A 22,703-nucleotide genomic window follows, 5' to 3' on the forward strand; every position below is an offset into this window, starting at 1 on the left:
AAGTGCAATAATTGGTATGAAAGAGGGACATATGGTGCTGTGAGGGGATATGGCAAGGACTTTCTAACCCAAGGCGGTGACCACTGACTGTGACCTAAAGACTGAGGACAGGAAAGGGTGATGGCGCCCACAGAAGCAGATCTGCCAAGCTGTACACCCAGGGACCCCCAGCGGCTGCTCCTGCTTCCAGACTGGGCCCCATCTAACCCTAAGCCCTGAGGACAGTCCCTAGTGAGACCCCGGAGCTCAGTAGCAGCCTGCAGGCCTCTGCCTCAGCCCTGCCTCCCCACAGCCCATCCCTAGCCGGGCAGTGCTCTGAATCGCCAGCCGCCAGCCTCCTAATCTAATTAAGAAGTGAATGAAATTCATTTTCCTGACTCGTCCAAAGTGGCGACCTTCTTCGCTGCACCTCTCCCTTTGTTCGGCTGCCTCCGCGGTGGCCCCAGGCTCCTGCCAGCTGGGAAAACAAGTTCAATCTGACCCCTCGCCTGACATTTCATATTGATTTTCTCCATCCTCCTCAAACGCCAGCCTCCAGCCGACCACGGTGCAGCCGAGGTGTGCGATCGGAATTGAGACAGTTCATCAGAGTTCAAAATGAAAAGCAACATTGGCTCTCGGAGATGAGCTCTGAGAAGGAGGGTGTTTAATAACCGCCGGCGTTTAATCAAAATGCCAAGGAGATCCGTGTTATCAGCGCTGCATATATTAATTCCCATATGTCCCTCACTCTGCGTACACAGCAGGGGGTAGAGGCATGCCTCACTCCCTCATGTCTCTATTTTCCCCCCTACGGCTTCTGGCAGTAGTGACGGGTGGGTTTGCAGTTTGAGATTCTTACGCCTAAAACAATAGGGTGCTGATGGCAGCGGCAACTGGCTGGTCGGAATCCTGCTTTTCCCTTTCAATGTATGAGTATTGGGAGTTGAGTGAAGATACTGGCCGGGTGTGATGAATGGCAATTGAGGAAATGAAAGAGAAATTTCTATCTGAACGCCTTTCCAAGGCCCTGTTTGATCCCTACCCCTCTCGAACCTCAGCTCCACATAGTCTGGCCGCACGGGCCTGCTTCCTGCACCACCCCTGCCCTTTCCTGCCCCAGGGCATTTGCACAGGCTTTGCTCTGCCTGGAATGCTCTCCCACTGTGGGCTCCACTTGTCTGGACTGTTCTCACTGTTTGGGTCTCTGGGAAAATGTCACCTCCTCAGCAAGGACTTCTCTGTTCACCCCTTCTGCACCCTATTTCCATCTTAACACCAAATTTTACTTCTTTATTTTTTCCGCAGCACTCACCTATAGATGCTTGCTTTTCTTCCTCTGTCTCCCCTACTGGAATGTCCTCTCCATGAGGGCAAGGACCTTACTTATCTTACCAACCACTGAATTACCAATACTAGCTTAGTGCCCAGTATGGAGGGGTGTTTTACTGAACATCAGCGGTAGGGAGACAGGCAGATGGGGAAAGACGGACAGAAGACAGTGTATTCATTTACTAGAGTTGCTGTAACAAAGGGCCACAAACTGGGTGGCCTAAACAACAAGACTTGATGTTCTGGAGGCTGGAAGTCTGAGATGAGGCTGTCAGCAGCATTGGTTCCTTGTGAGGGCCACGAAGACAGGACCCATTCCAGGCCTCTCTCCTAGGCTTGCTGATGCCCGTCCTCTCGGCTTCACATCATCTTCTCTCTGCACACGTCGTGTCTAAAACTCGCCTTCTGTGGCACCAGCACGTTGCTTTAGGGCCCACCCATTTTTATTTGATTACCTCTTTAAAGACCCTGTCTTCAAATATGGTAACATTCTGAGGTCTTGGGGGTTAGGGCTTCAACATATGAATTTGGGGGACACCAGTTAGCCCCTAACAGAAGACATGAAAATAATCCAGAGCACAGGCCCTAGAGTGACAGTTCCTCCAGGTGGATCCCCTGTCCCAACAGTTTTCAGTTGCAGAACTAACCCTGTCCTTGGACAGACATGAAACCCACTGTCTTATTCTTCACCCTCATCTACAAACTTAACTGCCGTGTCCTGGTTCCACAGGCCGCTGGATCCCTTAATAAACCTACGGCTCATTCACTCAGGTCTCTGATGGAATGTGTCCAAAGACATCAGCTGAGATGGCAGCTGCAGTGAATCTTAAAACCTCCGAGGTTTGGCACCGCTTCCAAACGGGGTTCAGTCTTGATTGGGGGCATCATTAACAGTGTTTGTTGCAGGGGAGCTTGGCTAGGTGAAAAGGACAAGGCCCTTTATGAAAAGGCTTTTGGCTGATGACAGGCTTATAAACACACCCAGACACCCACCCACCCCTCCTGGAGGAAAGCCAAAACAGACTTGTTGCAGGGAGTGGAATTCACTGAGCCCCTCCCCCTCCCCAGCCCAGTGTCTACCCCATTCAAGCTCAGCGGCAATTAACAGCAGAGCAGGCAAGGCCCAAGCCACGGAGTGAACACAGAATTCCCCCATCCTCATTTCCATTTTTGATTAATTTAACCAGTTTTGTCCATTAGTCATCCTGTTGACTCCAGTTGAGTGGATTTTCCTAAGAACTGGAAGCGTATTAATTTTGGAGACAAGTATCATTCATTAGCAGTTGACACCTCCCCAGGCCTTGCCCTCTCCCCCCTGGGGGCCTTGGATGAGGCGGCCATGGAGGCTGACACTGGCTCAGGCACATGTCTGCAGCCTCCAGACACACACACACACACACACACACACACACACGGAGCATGGAGCGGGAAAGGTTGGCCATGAAGTTATAGGTGGCTCTGGCTACTCTGGGCTTTGGGACGCATCAAGGCTAACTTGCCCATCATTATCGTCCATGACAAGCCATCGCTGGCAAAGCAGTCGTAGGCACGGAGTGAGCATCCTGAATTTGAGGTACGAGAGAACCCCAGTCAAGGGAGTACTGGGAGGAATTTTCCCCAGGGAGGAACATGGCCTGTCAGTGAGGGCTCTGTCCAGGGCAGGATGGGCCTTACGATAGCGTGTCCCTTCCCACCAGAGCTGACAGAGAGAGTTCACCTCATCCTCTTTGTGTTGGTTTCCTATGCCTACCAATTACTGCAAACACGGTGACTCTGAACAACATAAAGGTATCATCTTATGGTTCTGCCGGTCGGAAGTCTGACGTGGGTCTCACCGGCGGAAATCAAGGTGTCGGCAGAGCCCTGTTCCTTCTGGGGGCTCTAGGGGAGACTCTTTGCCTTTTCCAGCGTCTAGGCTGCCCACATTCCTTAGCTGAGGGCCTCTTCTCCATGTGAAAGCCAGCAGCAGTGGGGCAAGTCCTGCTCCCGCTGCATCTCTCTGACTCTCCTCCTCTACCCGCCTCTTTCCCTTTGGGGGCCTCTGTGATCACACTGTGCCCACCCAGGTAAATCAGACTAATCTTTTTCTAAGGTCAGCTGATTAGCAACCTTAATTCCATCTACAGTCTTAATTCCCCTTTGCCATTAACCGGGTTCTGGGGATCAGAACTCGGACATCCTTGAGTCATCGTTCTGGCTACCATATCCTTCATGCGTCGCCAAGTAGGACCAGGTGCCCTCCATCAGAGCACCTGATGTTATAGGCTGAAACGATCTGTTTCCATTTCTGTCTCTTCTGCTAAACGATTCTTCCATTGTGGCTGAAGCTCTTTATTCTCCCCTTTCTGCATTTAGCATAATGAGGTGCTAACTGAATGCGTGTGGAGCAGCAATGGTCATGCACTCTGACAAGTTTGCACCTGGGAGTTCTCTTTACCCAATGACAAGGCTCACACTAAAGAGTGGCTGACCCTGTCCTTTCACTCATTTCTAGCTTTGGGAATGCCTGGCATTTGTAGGCAAAGTAAAGGGAAGAGGAGTCTATGAGTGTGACAATCAACCCATGTCTATCAGTTACTTAACAGATGTTTATGGTTGGGGCCATGTGCCAGGCACTGTTGCAGACACTGAGAAGATGGTATCTCCTGCCCTCATGGCAGTCTAATCCAAGTAGATGGAGACAGACATCAAACACATAAGCAAATAAGTAGTGCGAGATTTGGTGAAAAATGTTTATGGAGAAGCAGAAGAGGCAAATGCAGCGGCTCTGAGTCTGGACTGTGCCTGGCAGGTGTGGGGCGCGGCGGGCAGAAGGGAGACCAGTTTAGGTGTCTCTAAGGAGAAGGAGCAGCTGAGGGGCAATGGGAGGACTCCACACTCAGGACAGGCACCTTGCATAACCCCAGAGCCCCATTCCCATTGTACACCATGCAAAGGACTTGGGAGTTAGGCAACATGATAGGCCTGTGGGCCAAGGTCAGGAAGTTGGCCTTTCTTGTACTTAGGAAGGGAAAATCTAGGAGGGTTTTGTGTAAAGGAGTAATGTGATTATACTTGTAAATACTAGTATACAACTCAGAGTATGTAAAGAATGAAACATCAGGAGGAAGAGTTAGAAGGCTACCAAAATGGTCTAGGTCAGAGATGATAGTGGCTTAGACTAATATTGGGCCAGTTTGGGCAAAGCTTTGAGTGTAAAGTTAACAGGACACCAGGTGTGGAAGGTGAGGTCAGGGAAGGCGTCCAGAAAGACTCCCAGCTTTCTGACCTGAGCACATGCCGAGGATGAAGGGCACTGAATGAGCAAAGACTAGGGGAGTGGCAGTTTGGGGAGGAAACTCACAAATTCTGTGGACTCAAAGACGCAGGGTGTGTGTGTGTGTGTGTGTGTGTGTGTGTGTGTGTGTGTGTAAAAGCATAAAATGGTTACATTGATACCTTTTGCTATTTAGAACATCACCATTTACAGAGCCCCTTCTCATCCATTATCTTAATTGATCTTCACAAAGCCCTATGCATTCAGAGTATTTCTTCCTTTTTGTAGCTTGAGGAAATCAAGGTCCAGAAAAGATAGGTCTGACACGCTGACAAAGACTGTGGGTTCATCTTGTTTTACTTCATATAATGAACAGTACCCTCAGTACCGCACTAGAACATAGAGAAGGGCAGGGGACTGTCACATGTGTGATTGGCCCATGTCTAAGGATGCCAGCTAATGCGAGCCCCTGTGCAGTTCATATAATTCCATTGTGACAGCTCGGTAGGTAGCCCCAGTAATGGAGCTGTGAGGTCTGCTGTCCACTCCCGCGCTCCCCGCCCCATCAGTGTAGGTCCCTTTATCTGCTGAGTTACTCAGCACCTGCTGGCCTCCCCTCACCACCAGGTGCAGCCCAGGGGCAGCGGAGGGCAGGGAAGTGCACCCCCGCGATGCTCATAATGATACTTGCTTTTATCATCTTTTATATATTGAACCTGAACATAAGGATTTCAATAGAATTTTATCTCGTGGACAGGGATCCTTCATCCTGGGGTGGATGACCTGAAATGTTGGTGTCATTTGAAAATCCCTACAATGTTGTGAAATTGTCATTGAAGAGTTAGATAAATGTGAGAAAATGGGATCATCAAGCTTAGGGAAATGGTGAGATCAAAGAAAGCAAGGAATCGGTCAATAAATGTGAACAAGGTGTGGTCAGCACAATGGGCAGGCAGGCTTAGAAGATGCAGTTACTGCCTCGGTAGTGGCCGCAGAGCCGGAGCTGGGTCTGCATCCTAGCTCTGCCCCTTCCTGGCCTGTGGCGAGGGCTCATGCCCTCGGAGCCTCATTGCTCCATCTGTAAAGTAAGCACGTTGTGAGGGTGGCATGGCTATCGCAGAGGGAGTCTGTCCGACACAGTGCCTGGCAGATGGGAGGCTGCTACTCCGTCCACTCCAGCCGGTTCCTGTGACTCCACGTGTGCACGTCCCAGGAGCACTCAGGGCAGGCCTGACTGTCCGTGGGTTTGGAGCCAACACTGGGAACATGGGCAGCACACCGGAGCCACACAAAGACAACAGGCAGTGACCAGTCCCCGCCAGGGTCCCTCTCCCAGCAGTGCTCAGCCTGTGCCCGACGGACCCTCCTACTCGGCCTCGGACCCCGCGTCTTACTCTGCAAGATGACTGTCAGCAGGGAGCTCTCCTCTCTCCCTGCCCCGTGTGTGCCTCTCACCACAGTGATTGTTGTACAGCCCAGAAAACCAGGACATCCTGGGAGTGCAGCCCTGGCCTCTGCGGCACCATGACAACCAGCTCCCCAGCAATTACCCCTAATAACAGCCACACACACGGCCTCCTCCACCTGGCCAGGCTCCCTGGGGAGGTGAGCCTCTCTTGGCACAGCTGCAGAGCTTCCTGCTGGGAACAAACAGAGAGAAAGAGAAGGGAGGGGAGAGAGAGGAGAGAGAAAGGGAGACACGAAGAGCCTGACCTGTGATGTACAGCGTGGGCCTGGGGACATGGCCCCCAAGCCCCCGGAGCCTGCTGGCTGCAGGAAGGTGTCATTCCACCCAAGGAGCAGAACGCCCCATGCCTTTGCCACTTGCCTGCCTCACAGAGAGCCGGATATAATGGAGTGAAAGACCGAATGTGAGGGCTTGTCACGCTGGGCCTCGCTGCTGCCAGATTTCTTCATTAGGCTCCTGTTGAGACACCCACTGCCACTCATCATCGGTGCGGCCTGCAGCCGCCTCCCTCCCTGCGCCTGCGGAGAGGGCGTGCGCAGAGGCCTCTTCAATCAGTATCTCTCCAGAGCGACAGCTCTCAGAAACGCCGGCCCCACTGGGCTAATAAAGGGTTATTCCTCACCGAGGAAGGACAACAGGCCCCCAATTAATGAACTTGTCTGTGGGTGTTCACCCAAATCCGGCCTTTAGATTGACAGGGATGCCCTCCACCATCCCAGGGTTCCCGCCTCCCAGCTCTTTAGACCCCAGATTCCAGCTGAAGCGTCTTCAGGAGAAAAGGTCTAACCCAGTGGTTCTCAACCTTCCGAATGCGGCGACCCTTTAATACAGTTCCTCATGTTGTGGTGACCCCCAATAAAATTATTTTCGCTGCTACTTCATAACTGTAATGTTGCTACTGTTATGAATCGTAATATAAATATCTGATATGCAGGATGTATTTTCATTGTTACAAGTTGAACATCATTAAAGCATAGTGACTAATCACAAAAACAATATGTAATTATATATGTGTTTTCTGATGGTCTTAGGCGACCCCTGTGAAAGTGTCGTTTGACCCCCAAAGGGGTTGCGACCCACAGGTTGAGAACCGCTGGTCTAACCCCAGAGCTAAGGGGCCTGGGGGATGCTGGCCTCACTCCCGGAGCGTTGCCGGGGACCCCGTCTCACCAAGCCTCTGTTTCCCCATTTGTGAAACAGAGATCATTCTCCCCCAAACCAGGCCTGCAGGCACCACATGCTGCTGTGATCACCAGCCCGCCATTCTGTGCAGCCCGTTCCCTGGACTAGGATTGCTTAGCGCCTTGTAAATGCTGAATAATGTATGTATTTTATAACAGGGAGACATGGAGAGGGTGGTCACATGAACCAGTAAGGGGAAGAAAAGGGTGCCATGGGCTGAGGTGGTCAAAGAAGGCTCCCTGGAGACAGCGAGCTCTGAGGTTGAATAGGAGTCAGAAGAACGGGCAGCAGAGGCAGGTGGTGTTCTGGACTGAATGTCTGCATTGCCCTAAATCCACGTGTTGAAATTCTAACCCTCAGGGTGATGGTATTAGGGGGTGGGGCCTCTGTGGGTGATTCGGTCGGAGGATAGAAAGCTCTGAGTGGGATCAGTGCCCTTATAGAAGAGACCCAGCGAGCGCTCATCCTCTCCACCAGCTGGGCACAACGAGAAAGTGGTCATCTGCCACTTTTTTTCACTTAGCACAATACCCTCTAGGTCAGTGGTTCTCAACCTTGGCTGCACATTAGAATCACCTGGGAATCTTTTTAAAATCCTGATTTCTGGGCCTCACCCACCGGAAATTCTGTTTCTTTGTTATGGTGTGAGGCCACAACATTAGTAACAAAGAAACAGAATTTCCGGAGGATGAGGCCCAGAAATGAGGATTTTAAAAAGATTCCCAGGTGATTCTAATGTGCAGCCAAGGTTGAGAACCACTGCTCTAGGTCTACCCATGAGGTCACAAATGGAAAAGTAAGATCTATTGTATACATGTACCACATCTTCTTTTTTTTTTTTTTTTTTTTTTTTTTTTTTTTTTTTTTTTTTTTTAAATTAAATCTTTATTGTTCAGATTATTACATTTGTTCCTTTTTTTTCCCCCCCCATAACTCCCCTCCTCCCAGTTCCCGCCCCACCCTCCGCCCTCACTCCCCACCCACTGTCCTCATCCATAGGTGCACGATTTTTGTCCAGTCTCTTCCCACATCTCCCACACCCCTTTCCCCCCCAGGAATAGTCAGTCCATTCCCTTTCTATGTCCCTGATTCTATTATAATCAACAGTTCATTCTGTTCATCAGATTATTTATTCACTTGATTCTTAGATTCACTTGTTGATAGATGCATATTTGTTGTTCATAATTTGTATCTTTACCTTTTTCTTCCTCTTCCCCTTCTTAAAGGATACCTTTCAGCATTTCATATAATCCTGGTTTGGTGGTGATGAACTCCTTTAGCTTTTCCTTATCTGTGAAGCTCTTTATCTGACCTTCAATTCTGAATGATAGCTTTGCTGGATAAAGTAATCTTGGTTGTAGGTTCTTGGTATTCATCACTTTGAATATTTCTTGCCACTCCCTTCTGGCCTGCAAAGTTTCTGTTGAGAAATCAGCTGACAGTCGTATGGGTATTCCCTTGTAGGTAACTGAGTTTCTTTCTCTTGCTGTTTTTAAGATTCTCTCTTTATCTTTTGCTCTTGGCATTTTAATTATGATGTGTCTTGGTGTGGTCCTCTTTGGATTCCTTTTGTTTGGGGTTCTCCGCGCTTCTTGGACCTGTAAGTCCATTTCTTTCACCAGGTGGGGGAAGTTTTCTGTCATTATTTCTTCAAATAGGTTTTCAATATCTTGCTCTCTCTCATCTTCTGGCACCCCTATAACTCTGATGTTGGTACGCTTGAAGCTGTCCCAGAGGCTCCTTACACTATCCTCGCATTTTTGGATTCTTTTTTCATTTTGCTTTTCCGGTTGGGTGTTTTTCGCTTGCTCGCATTTCAAATCATTGACTTGATTCTTGCGCTCCTCTGGTCTGCTGTCGGGAGTCTGTATAATATTCGTTATTTCAGTCCGTGTATGCTTAATTTCTAGTTGGTTCCCCAATATAAGATCGAGGGTCTTATTAGTTTTCTTGTAGATCTCATTAAGTTTATCAGCGGCTTCTAAACAGTTCTTGAGAGACCTTAAAAGTGTGGTTCTGAACTCTATATCTTCCATTGACAATTTTGTCCTGTTTCTTTGTCTCCGCATTTTGTTACGCTTCCTTGGTGCACCCCCTAGTGGTCTTTGTTCGCAGTCTTATAGTTAAATCTTGATTGTTGTAGCTAATTCCAGGGAGGGTTTGACCTCCAGGCCAAGTGGCTATGAGAATCAGCTGTGTCAGCAGTGAGAGAACTTCTGTCCCCTAGGGAGGTGCTAATCTGGCGTTTGCCTGAGGCTATCCGGCAAATGCCTGTGTGCAGGGCTTGGGCGGGGCGGGTCGCACAGGATCAACAGGGTGGGCCAGAGAGAGCAGTTATGGCGGCTCTCAGTCCTGTCCCCAGGGGCTCTGCCTCTCTGAGTCCCAGCACCCGCTGCAAAGCTCAGAGAGAAAGCTGCACTCGCTCTGACCGAAGCCAGACAGTCCCGCTTCTCCCGTTTGAGTCTGGGTCGCTAGAGACTCGCCCGGATCTGGAGCTCAGAGTCTGCGACTCCCTCCCGATTGAAAACGCCAACCGCGCCCTCCGCCGCCAGCCCGCTCCGCGCACTCCGCACCTCAGAATTTGACTTCAGCACTGTGCCTCCTCTGAGTGTCCGTATGCGTTTCTCTTTCCTCCTAGTTGTAGGACTTCCACTCAGCCAGCGTTCCTGTGGTTCTGGGTGATGTCCCTTCCGTTTTTTGGTTTCACTTTTGAAGTAGTTGTTCAAAGCAGCAAACTCCGGCGTTAACCTATGCCACCATCTTGGTTCTCCCTGATTTTCTACCACATCTTCTTTATTCAGTCTTCTATCAGTGGGCACTTATGGTGCTTCCATCTATTGCCTATTGTAAATAATGCTTCAGTGAACATAGGGGGCATCTGTTGTTTTGAATTAGTGTTTTGTCTCCTAATAAGTACTCAGAAGTGGAATTGCTGGGTCATGGTAGTTTTATTTTTAGTTTTTCTGAGGAACCTCCACATGTTTCTCCTAGTGGCTGCACCAGTCTGCATTTTCACCAACAGTGCACAGAGGTTCCCTTTTCTCTACATCCTCGCCAACACTTGTTTGTGGATTTATTGGTGATAACCATTCTGACAGATGTGAGGTGATATCTCATTGTGGTTTTAATTTTCATTTCCATGATGATCGGTGATGTCGAGCGTCTTTTCATATGTCTGTTGGCCATCTGTATGTCCTCTTTGGAGAAGTATCTATTCAGGTCATCCACCCATTTTTAAATTGGATTGTTTTGGGGGTGTTTTTTGTTTGTTTTTAGTGTTGAGTTGTATGAGTTCCTTATAAATGTTATATATCACCCCTTATCAGATGTATCATTGGCAAATATCTTCTCCCATTCAATAGGTTGTCTTTCCATTTTGTTAATTATTCCTTTTGCTATGCAAAAACATTTTAGTTTGATGTAGTCCCATTTGTTTATTTTGTTGTTGTTTCCCTTGCCCAAGGAGACATTCACAAAAGTATTACTAAGAGTGATGTCAAAGACTCAGAGGTTTTGAGTCTTACATTTAAGTCTTTAATCCATTTTAAGTTTATTCTTATATATAGTGTACGAAAATGGTCGTTTCATTTCTTTGCATGTATCTGTCCAGTTTTCCCAGCACCATTTATTCAAGAGAATGTCTTTACCCGATTGTATTTTCTTACATCCTTTCTCATAGATTAATTGACCTTATTGGTGTAGGTTTATTTCTGGGGTCTCTATTCTGTTCCATGGACCTATATGTCTGTTTTTAATGCCAGTACCATGCTGTTTTGATTACTGTGGCCTTGTAGTATAGTTTGATGTCAGGTAACATGATTCCTCTAACAGTGTTCTTTTTTTCTCAAGATTGCTTTGGCTCTTTGCAATGAGGTTTTTACATTTTCAAATTATTGAACAAAAATCAAAAGGAGAATACTGTTTGGTGACATGAAAATTAGATGAAATTTAAATTTCAGTGTCCATCTGTGTACATATTGTTTGTGCTGCTTACAAAGGCAGAGTTGAGTTGTTGCAACAAGGACCAAATGACCCCCAAAGCCTAAAAAAATTACTATCTGGCTTTTTACAAGAGAAGTTTGCTGACCTCTGATCTATCCAGAGCTTATTGATCATAGGTTCAGCATCTTCTTAAGCCTTACCTGGTCACCCCAGCCCAGACCATCTAGTCATTTTTCTACCCAGGGAATTTTTGGTCCTTTTTTCTGTCTAAAAAAAATGTTTTTGACTCATTTTTTATCTTTGAATGATTATTGAAGAGGCTATATTTCTGAAGTATAATATATGTATTTTGAAAATAATTATACAAAATTCAAAGACCAATGTAATCTCTTCTAGCTTAACTGCTCATTCTCCATGATACTATCTATGCATTGTGTTGCTACAGTGTTCACTGCTGACAATTATTTGCAGAACTAAGGAGGACTGTATGAAAAGCAAATAGCACAGGCTCAGCAATGAGGCACCACTGTTTCCCAATTCAGAACCCTCTGAGTTTGATATGATCTGCGTTCCCAGTCTCCAGTCCATGTGTAGAGACAATGTCTTTGGGCCCATGGTAGTACCGTAGCCACTAATTAAATCTTAAACTTCTCTCTCTGTCCTCAGCTGGATGGAGGCCAGCATTATCTATCCGTGGGAGTTCTTACTCTCTGTGGGAAAATCGTTGGCCATTTCTCTCATTGGGCAAAATTGTTGGCTGTGTCTTCTGTATAGTAAAAATCACTGGCTGCATCTCAATTGCCGAGCCTTTTCTCTCCAGGGGCAAAACTGTTGCCGGCACATCTCTGAAGGAGAATTGCCATCTGCCTCGCTCTGTGGGAAAACTGCCAGTTGTGTCCCCATGATGGGGAAGTAGCCGACCATGTCTCCAAACAAAAAAGCGTGGCCCCTTCTCCATAGTAGAAACATCAGTGGACGTGAGCAATTTAAAACCCTGTGCATGGTTCCTTTTTCATCAGGAAAAAACCTTCCCCTCCCCCCGGCCTCGTTTCCTGTACTCTCCCTCTCATCTGCCTGAGTCATCAAAGGCAGGGTGGGTGGTGGTGACATTGTTCAGCACCAAATGAAAGACACTTGGACCAAGAAAGGCGAATTTCAAGTGGCAGTCCAGAGACAGGCTATTGTGTGTCTGTGCCACAGCCCAGTTCGGAGACCTAGAAATCGATTTACAACTGGTAGCTCTTAAGATCTGGCCCCACCTCGGGCTCTGGGACTTGTTTCGCACCAAGTTTGCCTTAAACACCACCCCCCTGTGCACGGCTGCTGCCTTCCCTGTTATTCTGGGTGTGCAGGCACAATGCTAAGCGCTTGGCATGGAGGGCTCATCTGTCCCACCACCACCCAAAAGGTAGGAACTCCTCTGACAGGTAAGGAAAATGAAGCTTGGAAGGAGTCAAGCCACATGCCCAAGGCTTCATAGCTTATAAGCAGCAAAGTCGGAGTTCAACCAGGCGTGCTAAGCTTAGAGCCGCCTGTCCTCTTAGCCACTGTACCTTAGGCTGCAGAGTGTGAGGAGGCCGTCAGGATCAGCTGTGTGGCCTTGGGTCCCCTCCTGACTCTTCATCGTAGGCATGAGTTTCTGTGCAGTGTCCGGTGTGAGGTCAAGAAGGGAGCCTCCCCAGAAACAGCCTTCCCTATGGGTTCCCTCCATCCTCCCTTCTCCTGTCCCACAACCCAACGACAGGCACACTGCATGTTTCCTATCTGTTCTCCCCTTTCTCCTCCTCCCCTGCCTCCCGGTTGTAATGAATGTAGTTTTAGCTTTAGGTTTCTCTAAGTCAGCAGTTTTCTTCCTGACATTTCCTTTCTCTTATTTGTGAATTCCACTCTTTCCCAGGATTCTGGGACCTTATTCAGTCCATCAGTCATCGGAGCTCTCTCGGGCGCATAGCCCGCGCCAGCACCCGGAAGGATAACATCAAACACAGTTCTGTAGAGTCGTATTCAGATTTGCACATGTTATAACACAAAACACTGCCTGCTCGGACACTGAATGCGGTATTCCCTCGCATCCTCGGTTTTGCTTTCCATGGTTTCGGTTACCCACACTCAACTACAGTCCTAAAATATTACATGGAAAATTCCAGAAATTAACAATCCATAAGTTTTGAGTTGTGCACCATTCTGAGTAGCGTGATGAAACTTTGTGCCGACCCATCCCGTCCAGGATGTGAATCATCCCTTTATCAAGCACATCCATGCTGTATGTACAGTATAATATGATATTTTAAGAGCAAGACCATATTCACATAACTTTAATGGCAGAATGTTGTCCTATTTTATTGTTGTTAATCTCTGACTTTACTGTAGTTAGGTATGTACAGGGAAAACTAGGATATATACAGGGTTTGGTACAACTCATGCTTTCAGGCATCCACTGGGGGTCTAGGAACAAATCCCCGCAAATAGCCTGTGGGATTTCAAAGGACGTATCAGTTGCTTTCGACTAGACTCTTTTGACTAGAGCATTGTAACCCAAAGTGTGCTCTAAGCAATAATAACTAGAGAAACAATGGGCTGCAAGTGATTTTCCCCCAAAAAAACGGAATAGTGGGGAGGGAGGACGTGTGACCCAATAGGACTTGAAAGCGGGATTAAAGCCAGGGGCAGCCATTCCCCCGGGGAACATCTGGCAATGTCTGGAGCCACTTGGGTTATCACAAGTGGAGATTGAGGATTTATTGGGTAGAGGCCAGGGATATTACTAAACACCCTCTAACGCCCCCAACAGCAAAGAATTACTTGGCCCAAAATTCACCAGTGCGTAGGTTGAGAAACCTGGAGTAAAGAATGTTAGTTTTTACCTGTGGGACTCCCCGGCACCTTTAATAAGCGAATTGCATTCTCAGAATTGGGTAGGAGTTTCCCAAGTTCATTGGCCTCAGAATCTGGAATGCCCAGCATATCATGGGGTGGGCGTGCTGCTGCTGTCACTTGGGGAAGGCTACCCTACAGTAGCAGGGGTCAGTAGAGGGAAATTGAAAGACAAGACTAGTGGAATTTCACAGATCTTATCCTCTAAGAGCTGGGAGGGACCTGGTTGGCAATCCTGCCTCTTTCACATTACAGACAGGGAAACAGGCCCAGGCGGTTGCCAGTTGCCCAGTCATTCTAATGAAAGGCAGTAGGACAGAAGTTAAAAGCTCAGAGGTTAAGAGCATAGGAAGCAGACCAAGTTCAAATCCTGGCTTTGCCTCCCACTAGCTATAAAACCTCTCTGCCTGAGTTGACCGATTTGTGGGAAAGGGAAATCATCATATCTATGACTATTGAATGAGTTACTACACGTAAGGCACATAGCATAAGTGCTCAACAAATAGACAGTATTGTTAAGAGTTGGCTAATTTGTGTCCAGCCTGGATTCCAACCCAGCATCCTTGACTCCCAGTCTGGTGTTCTTTCCAGTATCCCATGATGGACACAGGAGGCGGTGAGGAGGAGCTGAGGCATGAAAGTGGGAGAGCACCAGGTCTATCTAGAGCAGTGGTTCTCAACCTTCCGAATGCCACGACCCTTTAATACAGTTCCTCGTGTTGTGGTGACCCCCAACCATAACATTATTTTCGTTGCTACTTCATAACTGTAATGTTGCTACTGTTATGAATTGTAATGTAAACATCTGATATGCAGGATGTATTTTCATTGTTACAAATTGAACATCATTAAAGCATAGTGATTAATCACAAAAACAATATGTAATTATATATGTGTTTTCCGATGGTCTTAGGCGACCCCTGTGAAAGGGTCGTTCGACCCCCAAAGGGGTTGTGACCCACAGGTTGAGAACCGCTTATCTAGAACATGAGGGAGCCCAGTTTAACGAGATTGTTTAAACAGAGAGATGATATTGACAAAGCAAGGAAGGTCTGGTTGTGGTGGCAGTGTCACAGACAGACACATGGTCCCTCGAAAACCCATTTCTACTCTTTAACTGTGATCCTGGGCAAGTTACCCTCTTCTGGTTTATCTCATCTACAAGTAAGGACAGTAAGCATACCTTCCTCATAAGCTTGAGCATTAAATGGGATAATGTATGTGAAGTATGAGGACCAAGAAATGGGGCAGATGTCATTGTTTTTTTGACTGTTGTTACTGGGGTCGCCAAGATACGTGCTCTCTTGTGGTGAATCTGACACAGTTTTGATTTGTCTCAAGATCTGTCGCTCAAGCAGTAGATGCTTTTGTCCCACACGTTCAGTAACGTACATGGAACACACGGTGATGTTCCATTTGCATTCCTCTTGCTGGCCCCCCAGCACCTTCACTCCCCTCTGTTAATGCAGTGAAATCTCACGTATTCACATCTGTAATGAAATGTGAAGAATTGTTTAGCGTTTGTCTTTTCCTCTAGCCTGTGAGCACCATGTGAGTAGGACTGGATCTGTCTTGTTCCTTGCAACCTTGGCATTTAGTAAAGGGTTTGGCATGCACCCATCCAACAAATACTTTTTATTTGTATGTTCTAGGTAGTATACCAAGTGTGGTGCATGTGTGTGCATGCACATAAAATACACTGAAATAGCCCACAAATGATTGCTCAGCCTGAATTAGTAAAAACCCTGAATTTTTCCCATACTTTTCAAGGGCCTAAATAGAAACAAATTTGAGCTGAATAAAGCATTGTTTAGATAGGTTCTTTTCAGGGCCTGTTTAATTATTAGATAGATATTATTTTCACTTAAAATTAAAATGGTTGTCCATATTCATTCATTAAACATATATTTATAAGCACCTTCTATGTTACAAAGACTATAGCAGAACAAAATAGACCAAAAACAAACAAAAATACATAATAAAAACCTGCCCTTGTAGAGCTTGCATCCTATTAGGGGAGACAACTAAGTGAAATAAATCAAATGTCTGTGTACATAAACTGAGGGAGAGGGACAGGGAGAGGAAAGGTTGCCTCACTGCTTGCCACAGGGATTAGAGCTGGGAGGTGAGAGATGGCCTGGAGGCTGGGCTTCTTCTATGGTAAGGGTCTTAACAGGGCATGCAAAGTCCTGGGGTTCCCACCTTATGCTTGCCACTGGTGTTATATGGCTTACGCCATGAGTTCTTGGTGTAGAAACCATGCTCCTTGTCTGTTTAAATGGACTTTGTATAAAAGCGGAAGCGTAGATCTAGTCATTAGGAGTTGTTCCACTTTACAGTTCCATTGTTCTGTGTAGATTCTAACCTGGAACCACCTTATAGCTCCTAAAATAAGGTCTCATTGATGGTACCAGGAAGATTTCCATCATGATTAAGAACAAAGACTTTGAAGTCAGACCTTGATTCAAAAGGCAGATCTAGCTGTGTGTCCTTGGGCTGGTTACAAAACCTCTCTGTGCCTTACTTTTCCATATCTATAAAATAAGGAATCATCAATCCTACTTCATAGTATTGTTATAAGTATTAAATGAGATAAAGCATGTGAAATACAGGGCCTAGAATATACTAAGCTTCCCACAGACAGTAGTTATTAGCACTATTAAATGTTACTGAATGAATGGAATTCATGAAGTTGATATTAAACCTCAGATAGGCATAGATGTGTCATGAACTGCAAAGTGCTGTGATGCTATGTTATCTATATCCTGTCCTGTCCCACATACATATTTAGTGATGGATTGATTAAAGAACTGTCCTTTTATTTCACCTCCATATTCTGGGGATATCACTTTGAGGCTTTCTAATGTTGCTACATTGGGCCCCAATATGCCAGGTGTTTGGAGAACAGATTCCTTATAAACAGTTCACAGTCCCAAATTCTCAAGATTCCCAATGAATGAAATATGATTGGCCAATGCAGAAGAGTACAAGCTAATGGTGATAAAAATATCAACTGACAGTTATTGAAAACCTACCATGTGCCAAGCATATGTGTCAGGCCACATACAACCCCTTTCTGCCCCTGAGAAAACTGAAGCTTGGGGTAGTAAAGAAAAAGTCAACCACTGGTAAGTTACAGAGGCAGAAACTGACGGACTCCAGAGCAGTCTAAGCCCTTCCCACCTACGGCCTCAAGCTGTCCCTCACTACATCAGGTGACCAAGCCTCAAGGCTCCCACTGCCCTCTGTTAAGATGTGTATGTGTTTTGTATGGGGTGTGATTGTTGTTTCTAAGTCTCCAGTCCTAATGAGATTGCCTTATATGGAAACTAATGTGAAAATGTAGTTTCAACTATGAGGGTAGCAGTCAGAATCCAGGGAGGGGCCTTCGTTAGTGTTTGATATAAATATAATGCCAGAGACTCAAACAGTGGGTCAGAGACTATAATAAGCTTCCGTTTTTCTGTTTCAATGGTTTTTGGTTTTTTCCTTTTAATCTCAAGTTTAATTCTGATTGATCAGTTGTTTTGCTGTTCTCTTACATGGTTCTGTGAGAAGAAGTATTTTGGGTTCGGCTGGTGGGTTGATGTAGCGAGGTTTGAAAGAGAGCTCGATATCTTAGGTTTTCTATCTGGAATTTGATGGTACTGTGAGTGCATTGAGCAGGCAGGAAAGAAGAAGTTTTGGAGGACAAGTTAACTCAGTAACCTGCAGGCTGTTGTTCGTATCACAATTTTAGGCTGGACCAAACACTTACTAAGTAGGCCATACTCAGTCACTGTTGTTGGGGGTCCAAAATAATTAAATATTGGCAAAGATGTGTAGCTTGACATCATATATGCTAAGCACTCAGAAGGCAAAGAATTCATTAATTTAGCTGGCCTTGGTTCCACTCAAACAACAAATATTTATTGAACATTTGTGAGTAAAACTCTCAGTACAAAGACAAGAAAAAGCAAAATCCTGCCTTTAAGTTCACATCCTAGTTGTGGTAAGACAAACCTGTGGGTTATTAAATAATAAGGCAAGAGTCCCTGAGCACATTCTAGATGAATGAGCCAGACCAAGCATGATGGGGCTTCAGAGAAAGATCATTTGGGGCTAAAGTAATATGTAAAAGATGAGGCATTTGAATCAGTGAGGAATGAATGACCAAGCAGAGCTTAGAAATGGGATAACAAGATATATTCTGTACATTCAATTTGAACCAGAGAAGTTCAAAGTCAAGGTAAAAGACAAGGTAATGCAGCTTATGACAGGCTCAATATCAAACTGTAGAGCTGTCTTTTAGTCCTGTAAGTGGAAATTAGCTAAAGCAATAAAGACATGGTAAGTGGCCGAAACCGGTTTGGCTCAGTGGATAGAGCGTCGGCCTGCGGACTGAAAGGTCCCGGGTTCGATTCCGGCCAAGGGCATGTGCCTGGGTTGCGGGCACATCCCCAGTAGGAGCTGTGCAGGAGGCGCTGATCGATGTTTCTCTCTCATCGATGTTTCTAACTCTCTATCCCTCTCCTTCTCCCTTCCTCTCTGTAAAAAATCAATAAAATATATTTAAAAAATATATATATAAAAAAAAAAAAAGACATGGTAAGTGCCTGGCTGGGTATCGGAGCAAACGTACAGGGTGGGGCAAAAGTAGGTCTCAGTTTATTCTTGTTTTTTTGTGTAGGTGTGTTTTATTTTAAATCTCACCCCAGGACATGCTTAGAGAGAGAAACATTGATCCCTTGCCTTTCATACATGCCCTGACCCAAACCCACAACCTTTCAGTGTACTGAGCCACTCCAAGCAGGCTGTTCTTATATTATTTATTTATTTATTGTATTTTTCATACGAACAACTGTAAATCTACTTTTGCCCCATCCTATATACAAAGGACATTGTAGCCACAGTTTAGTAACTTGCCCAAGGTCACACACTAGTAAATGACAGCAAAGCCCCATTATTAAGCACCACAATCCAGGAAATATAAAAAACATATGAACATTCATGTACAAGTTTCTGTATGGACATAATAGCCAAAAGGTAAAAACAACCCAAATGTCTATAAATGAGTGAACTGGTAAAGAGAATGTGGTATGTCCATACAATGGAATATTTATTCAGCTGTTAATAGGAATGAAGTACTGATACATGCTATAGCCTGGCTGAACCTTGAAAACATGATGCTAAATAAAAGAAATCAGACACAAAGGACCACATATTCTATGGTTCCATTTATAGGTAATTTCATAGAACCAGAAAATAGATTAGTGGTGGCCTAGGGCTATAGGGGTGGGGAATGGGGAGTAACTGCTCATGGGCATGGAGTTTTTTTGAGGGGGTAAAGGAAAATGTTCTAAATTTAGATTAGGGTGATGGTCTCATGATTATACAGAAAAAAACCACTGAACTGTAATCTTTAAATGAGTAAATTTTATGGTATACAAATTATACCTTGATAAGGTAGTAAAAATTTTTTAATTTAAGCACCTAAGATCACTCCAGGTTTTGGTGTGTACAGTGGCACCAGAAACAAGGGGGAAACAGAGATAGGTGCCTAGACCTGGAGCTCGGAAATGGTCAAAGCCAGATAAATGGATGGGACAGGCCAGGCCCCATGCCAGTCCTCCCATCAGAAGGAAAATACAGAAACCAGTGACAGCTGTTTCTGCTGCCAAAGAGCTGACAGTTCTCTGTTATCAACGGACTAACATGTTGGTAAGAATGGGCTAAATTTGTCTTCTTTTGCTTTTGTTCTGCAGTTTTTGAGGAGCCGGAAGATCCAAGCAACCGGTCGTTTTTCTCTGAAATTATCTCTTCGATTTCGGATGTGAAGTTCAGCCACAGTGGGAGGTACATCATGACCAGGGACTATCTGACCGTTAAAGTCTGGGATCTCAACATGGAAAACCGCCCCATCGAGACTTACCAGGTACAGACCACCCTCCACCCATGGGTGTATCGCACACTTCCACTGTAGGCTTCCAAGTCAGCCTCTGCCCACAAGGGCTTATCACAACACAGAAAAATTAAAGTGGTATATCCTGTGGGAACCACAGGATTTAAGAGGAGCTGCATATGGAGGGGCTAGAACTGAATCCTTATCTACTGAGCACTTACTGTGTGATGGATACCGTAGATCCAGATGTGGTCCTGCTCTCCTGACAGTCTGGTAGAGAAGTGAGATGACGAGCAGGGAATTGAGTGTACGGTGATGATACTGAGGGCCACCTGGGGAGAGAGGCTTTCCTAAAGAAGCAACCCTTCGTCTGAGTCTTGACTCCATGAACTAGCCAGAAAAATTATGTTCTTAGAATAGGGTGTTGAAAGGCCTGGAATCAAGAGGAACACGGGGGCAGAAAGAGCTTGGAGATGTAGGCTCTGGTAAAGTAGGTTAGGGTATTTTGTCTTTAGTCTGAGTACAATGGAGAGCCATTAAAAATGCCATTGTGAATTTTGTTTTTATCATGTGTTTTATAGTTCAACTTGCCAAACGGATTGAAGGAATTTAGGGCGGAGGCAGTGGTGGCATGCAGGTGGAGAAGGCGGGAGGATGGAGCGTCTGTGAGGTTTGCTAACTGATTGGGTGTGGAGAGGTTTGTAGACTTACTGACAAAAAGGGACAGTATTGTTTAGAATGGTTGGCTGTTGTTGTTTTAAAGAGGAAGACTAGACTTTGAGGTAGAAAGGATTTGCAGAAGCTAATTCTAGGCAAGAGGACAATGGAAGCAAAGGTCAAGAGGCAGGAATAAACTAGTCTTATTTTAAAGATTCTTGGGTTAGATAAAAAGAAGTGGGGAAATTCTAGACAGAGAAATTTGGTTTACATATTTCTTCTTGAGATATAATGTGCATGCCATAATATTCACCCTTTCATAGTGTACAATACAGAGGGGTTTGGTCTGTGCCCAAAGTTGTGGGACTAACATTTTAAAATAAATATTCTGGTTGTGCTGGGGAGGAGACAGAGAGAATAGGTATGAGGTTATTGCAATATTCTGTCAAGGGGTGTAAGTAGCTTAGATGACAGTATTAGCAATGGAGGTGGTCAGAGTCTTGGTATATATCCAAGGTAAAACCAGTAGGATGGGAAGTCACGAGTTTGGCTTTTGACATTTTTAATTGGCTCAACATCCAGAAATACCAAGTAGGCAGCTCAGTATGAGTCTGGATACCTCTTGCCTAGAGAACAACATTGGACACTCATGAATATATTGAGGTTTTCAAAGCCTGAGAAAAGAAGAGGTTGGGTAGAGAAAGTGGATTTGGCAAGAGATCTTGGGAAGAAGTGGCCAGGCAGGTAGGGGAAAAACACAGGAATATCCTAGAAGCCAAGAGCAGAAACTGTCCCGAGGAGGGAGTCATCAGCTGCTGTTGCTGAATCAAGTAAGGACTGAGACGTGACCCTTGGACTTAGTGATGTAGAGATTCTCGGGAACCTCCATGAAAGAGGTGTAGGTGGGTGATGAATGAATGTCTGATTGGAGTGGGTTCAGGACAGACTCTGAATAGAGGACGTGAACATAGTGAATACAAGTAACTCAAGAAATTTTATTCTGAAGGGGAACAGAAACATGGGATACAGGCTTAAAGAAGTTTTATGCCATGGAGAGGGAGACAGCTAAAGGAACAAAGTCCTTGAGGGAAGAGGGTCCATTGCAGAATTGGCCTTAGAGGAGAAGATGGTCAATTCATCTATCAAAAAAAGAAGAGTGCAGCAGGCTTGTAAATTATGTGATGGGACTATAGACAGTTTCTTATGTCGATTTTCTCAGTAAAATAAGGTCATCAGCTGAGTGAGGGTGAAGAAAAAGGGTAAAATTCTCATGAAGAGAGTGAATTGACTAGGGCCGTGGTCAGCAAACTGCGGCTCGTGAGCCACATGCGGCTCTTTGGCCCCTTGAGTGTGGCTCTTCCTAAGCCTTAACAATGTACCTACCTATAAAGTTTAAGTTTAAAAAATTTGGCTCTCAAAAGAAATTTCAATCGTTGTACTGTTGATATTTTGCTCTGCTGACTAATGAGTTTGCTGACCACTAACATGGAGTAATCAGCATTTTCAGATCATGGTTTTCAAACCACGTTTAGCTAAGAAATAGATATTTTAGCACACGTATAGAAATGAAATACCACTACATTTATATACTATATCAAAGATGGTAAATAAATGCTGATTGAGTGTCTAGAACAGGGGTGGGCAAACTTTTTGACTCGAGGGCCACAATGGGTTCTTAAACTGGACCGGAGGGCCAGAACAAAAGCATGGATGGAGTGTTTGTGTGAACTAATATAAATTCAAAGTAAACATCATTACATAAAAGGGTACGGTCTTTTTTTTTTTTTTTTTTTAGTTTTATTCATTTCAAACGGGCCGGATCCGGCCCGCGGGCCATAGTTTGCCCACGGCTGGTCTAGAACACTGTTGAAAATAGACTGTGAGGCCTGCTCCAATGGGAAAGAATCCCATAATCAATTACTAAGGCTTGCCCTGAGCTGTAGACTTAAAAATGAATAGCTATTTTCAGGGTTTCCTATAGAAGAAGGAATGGCAACTTGTGAGCCAAATCCAGCCCTGCCTCTGTTTATGTGAATAAAGTTTTATTGAAACACAGCCACACCCAATTATTTTGCATATTGTCTATGGCTGCTTTCATGCTACAATGGCAAAGTTGAGTGGTTGTGACAGAG

The 22,703-nt window shown here is 45.5% G+C and overlaps 1 protein-coding gene across 8 annotated transcripts in view; it reads left to right on the top strand.

Moving 5' to 3' along the window:
* Positions 1-22,703, top strand: part of PPP2R2B (protein phosphatase 2 regulatory subunit Bbeta) — a 376,594-nt gene that overhangs the window by 348,188 nt on the left and 5,703 nt on the right. For all 8 annotated transcript variants that reach the window (XM_036313813.1, XM_036313821.1, XM_036313814.1 and 5 more), the window contains one exon: positions 19,778-19,947. In XM_036313813.1, coding sequence (XP_036169706.1) covers positions 19,778-19,947 — 170 coding nt within the window. The remainder of the gene's footprint in view (positions 1-19,777; positions 19,948-22,703) is intronic.

This window comes from Myotis myotis, unplaced genomic scaffold (genome assembly GCF_014108235.1).
Source record: "Myotis myotis isolate mMyoMyo1 unplaced genomic scaffold, mMyoMyo1.p scaffold_m19_p_6, whole genome shotgun sequence".
NCBI classification, from domain to species: Eukaryota; Metazoa; Chordata; class Mammalia; order Chiroptera; family Vespertilionidae; genus Myotis; species Myotis myotis.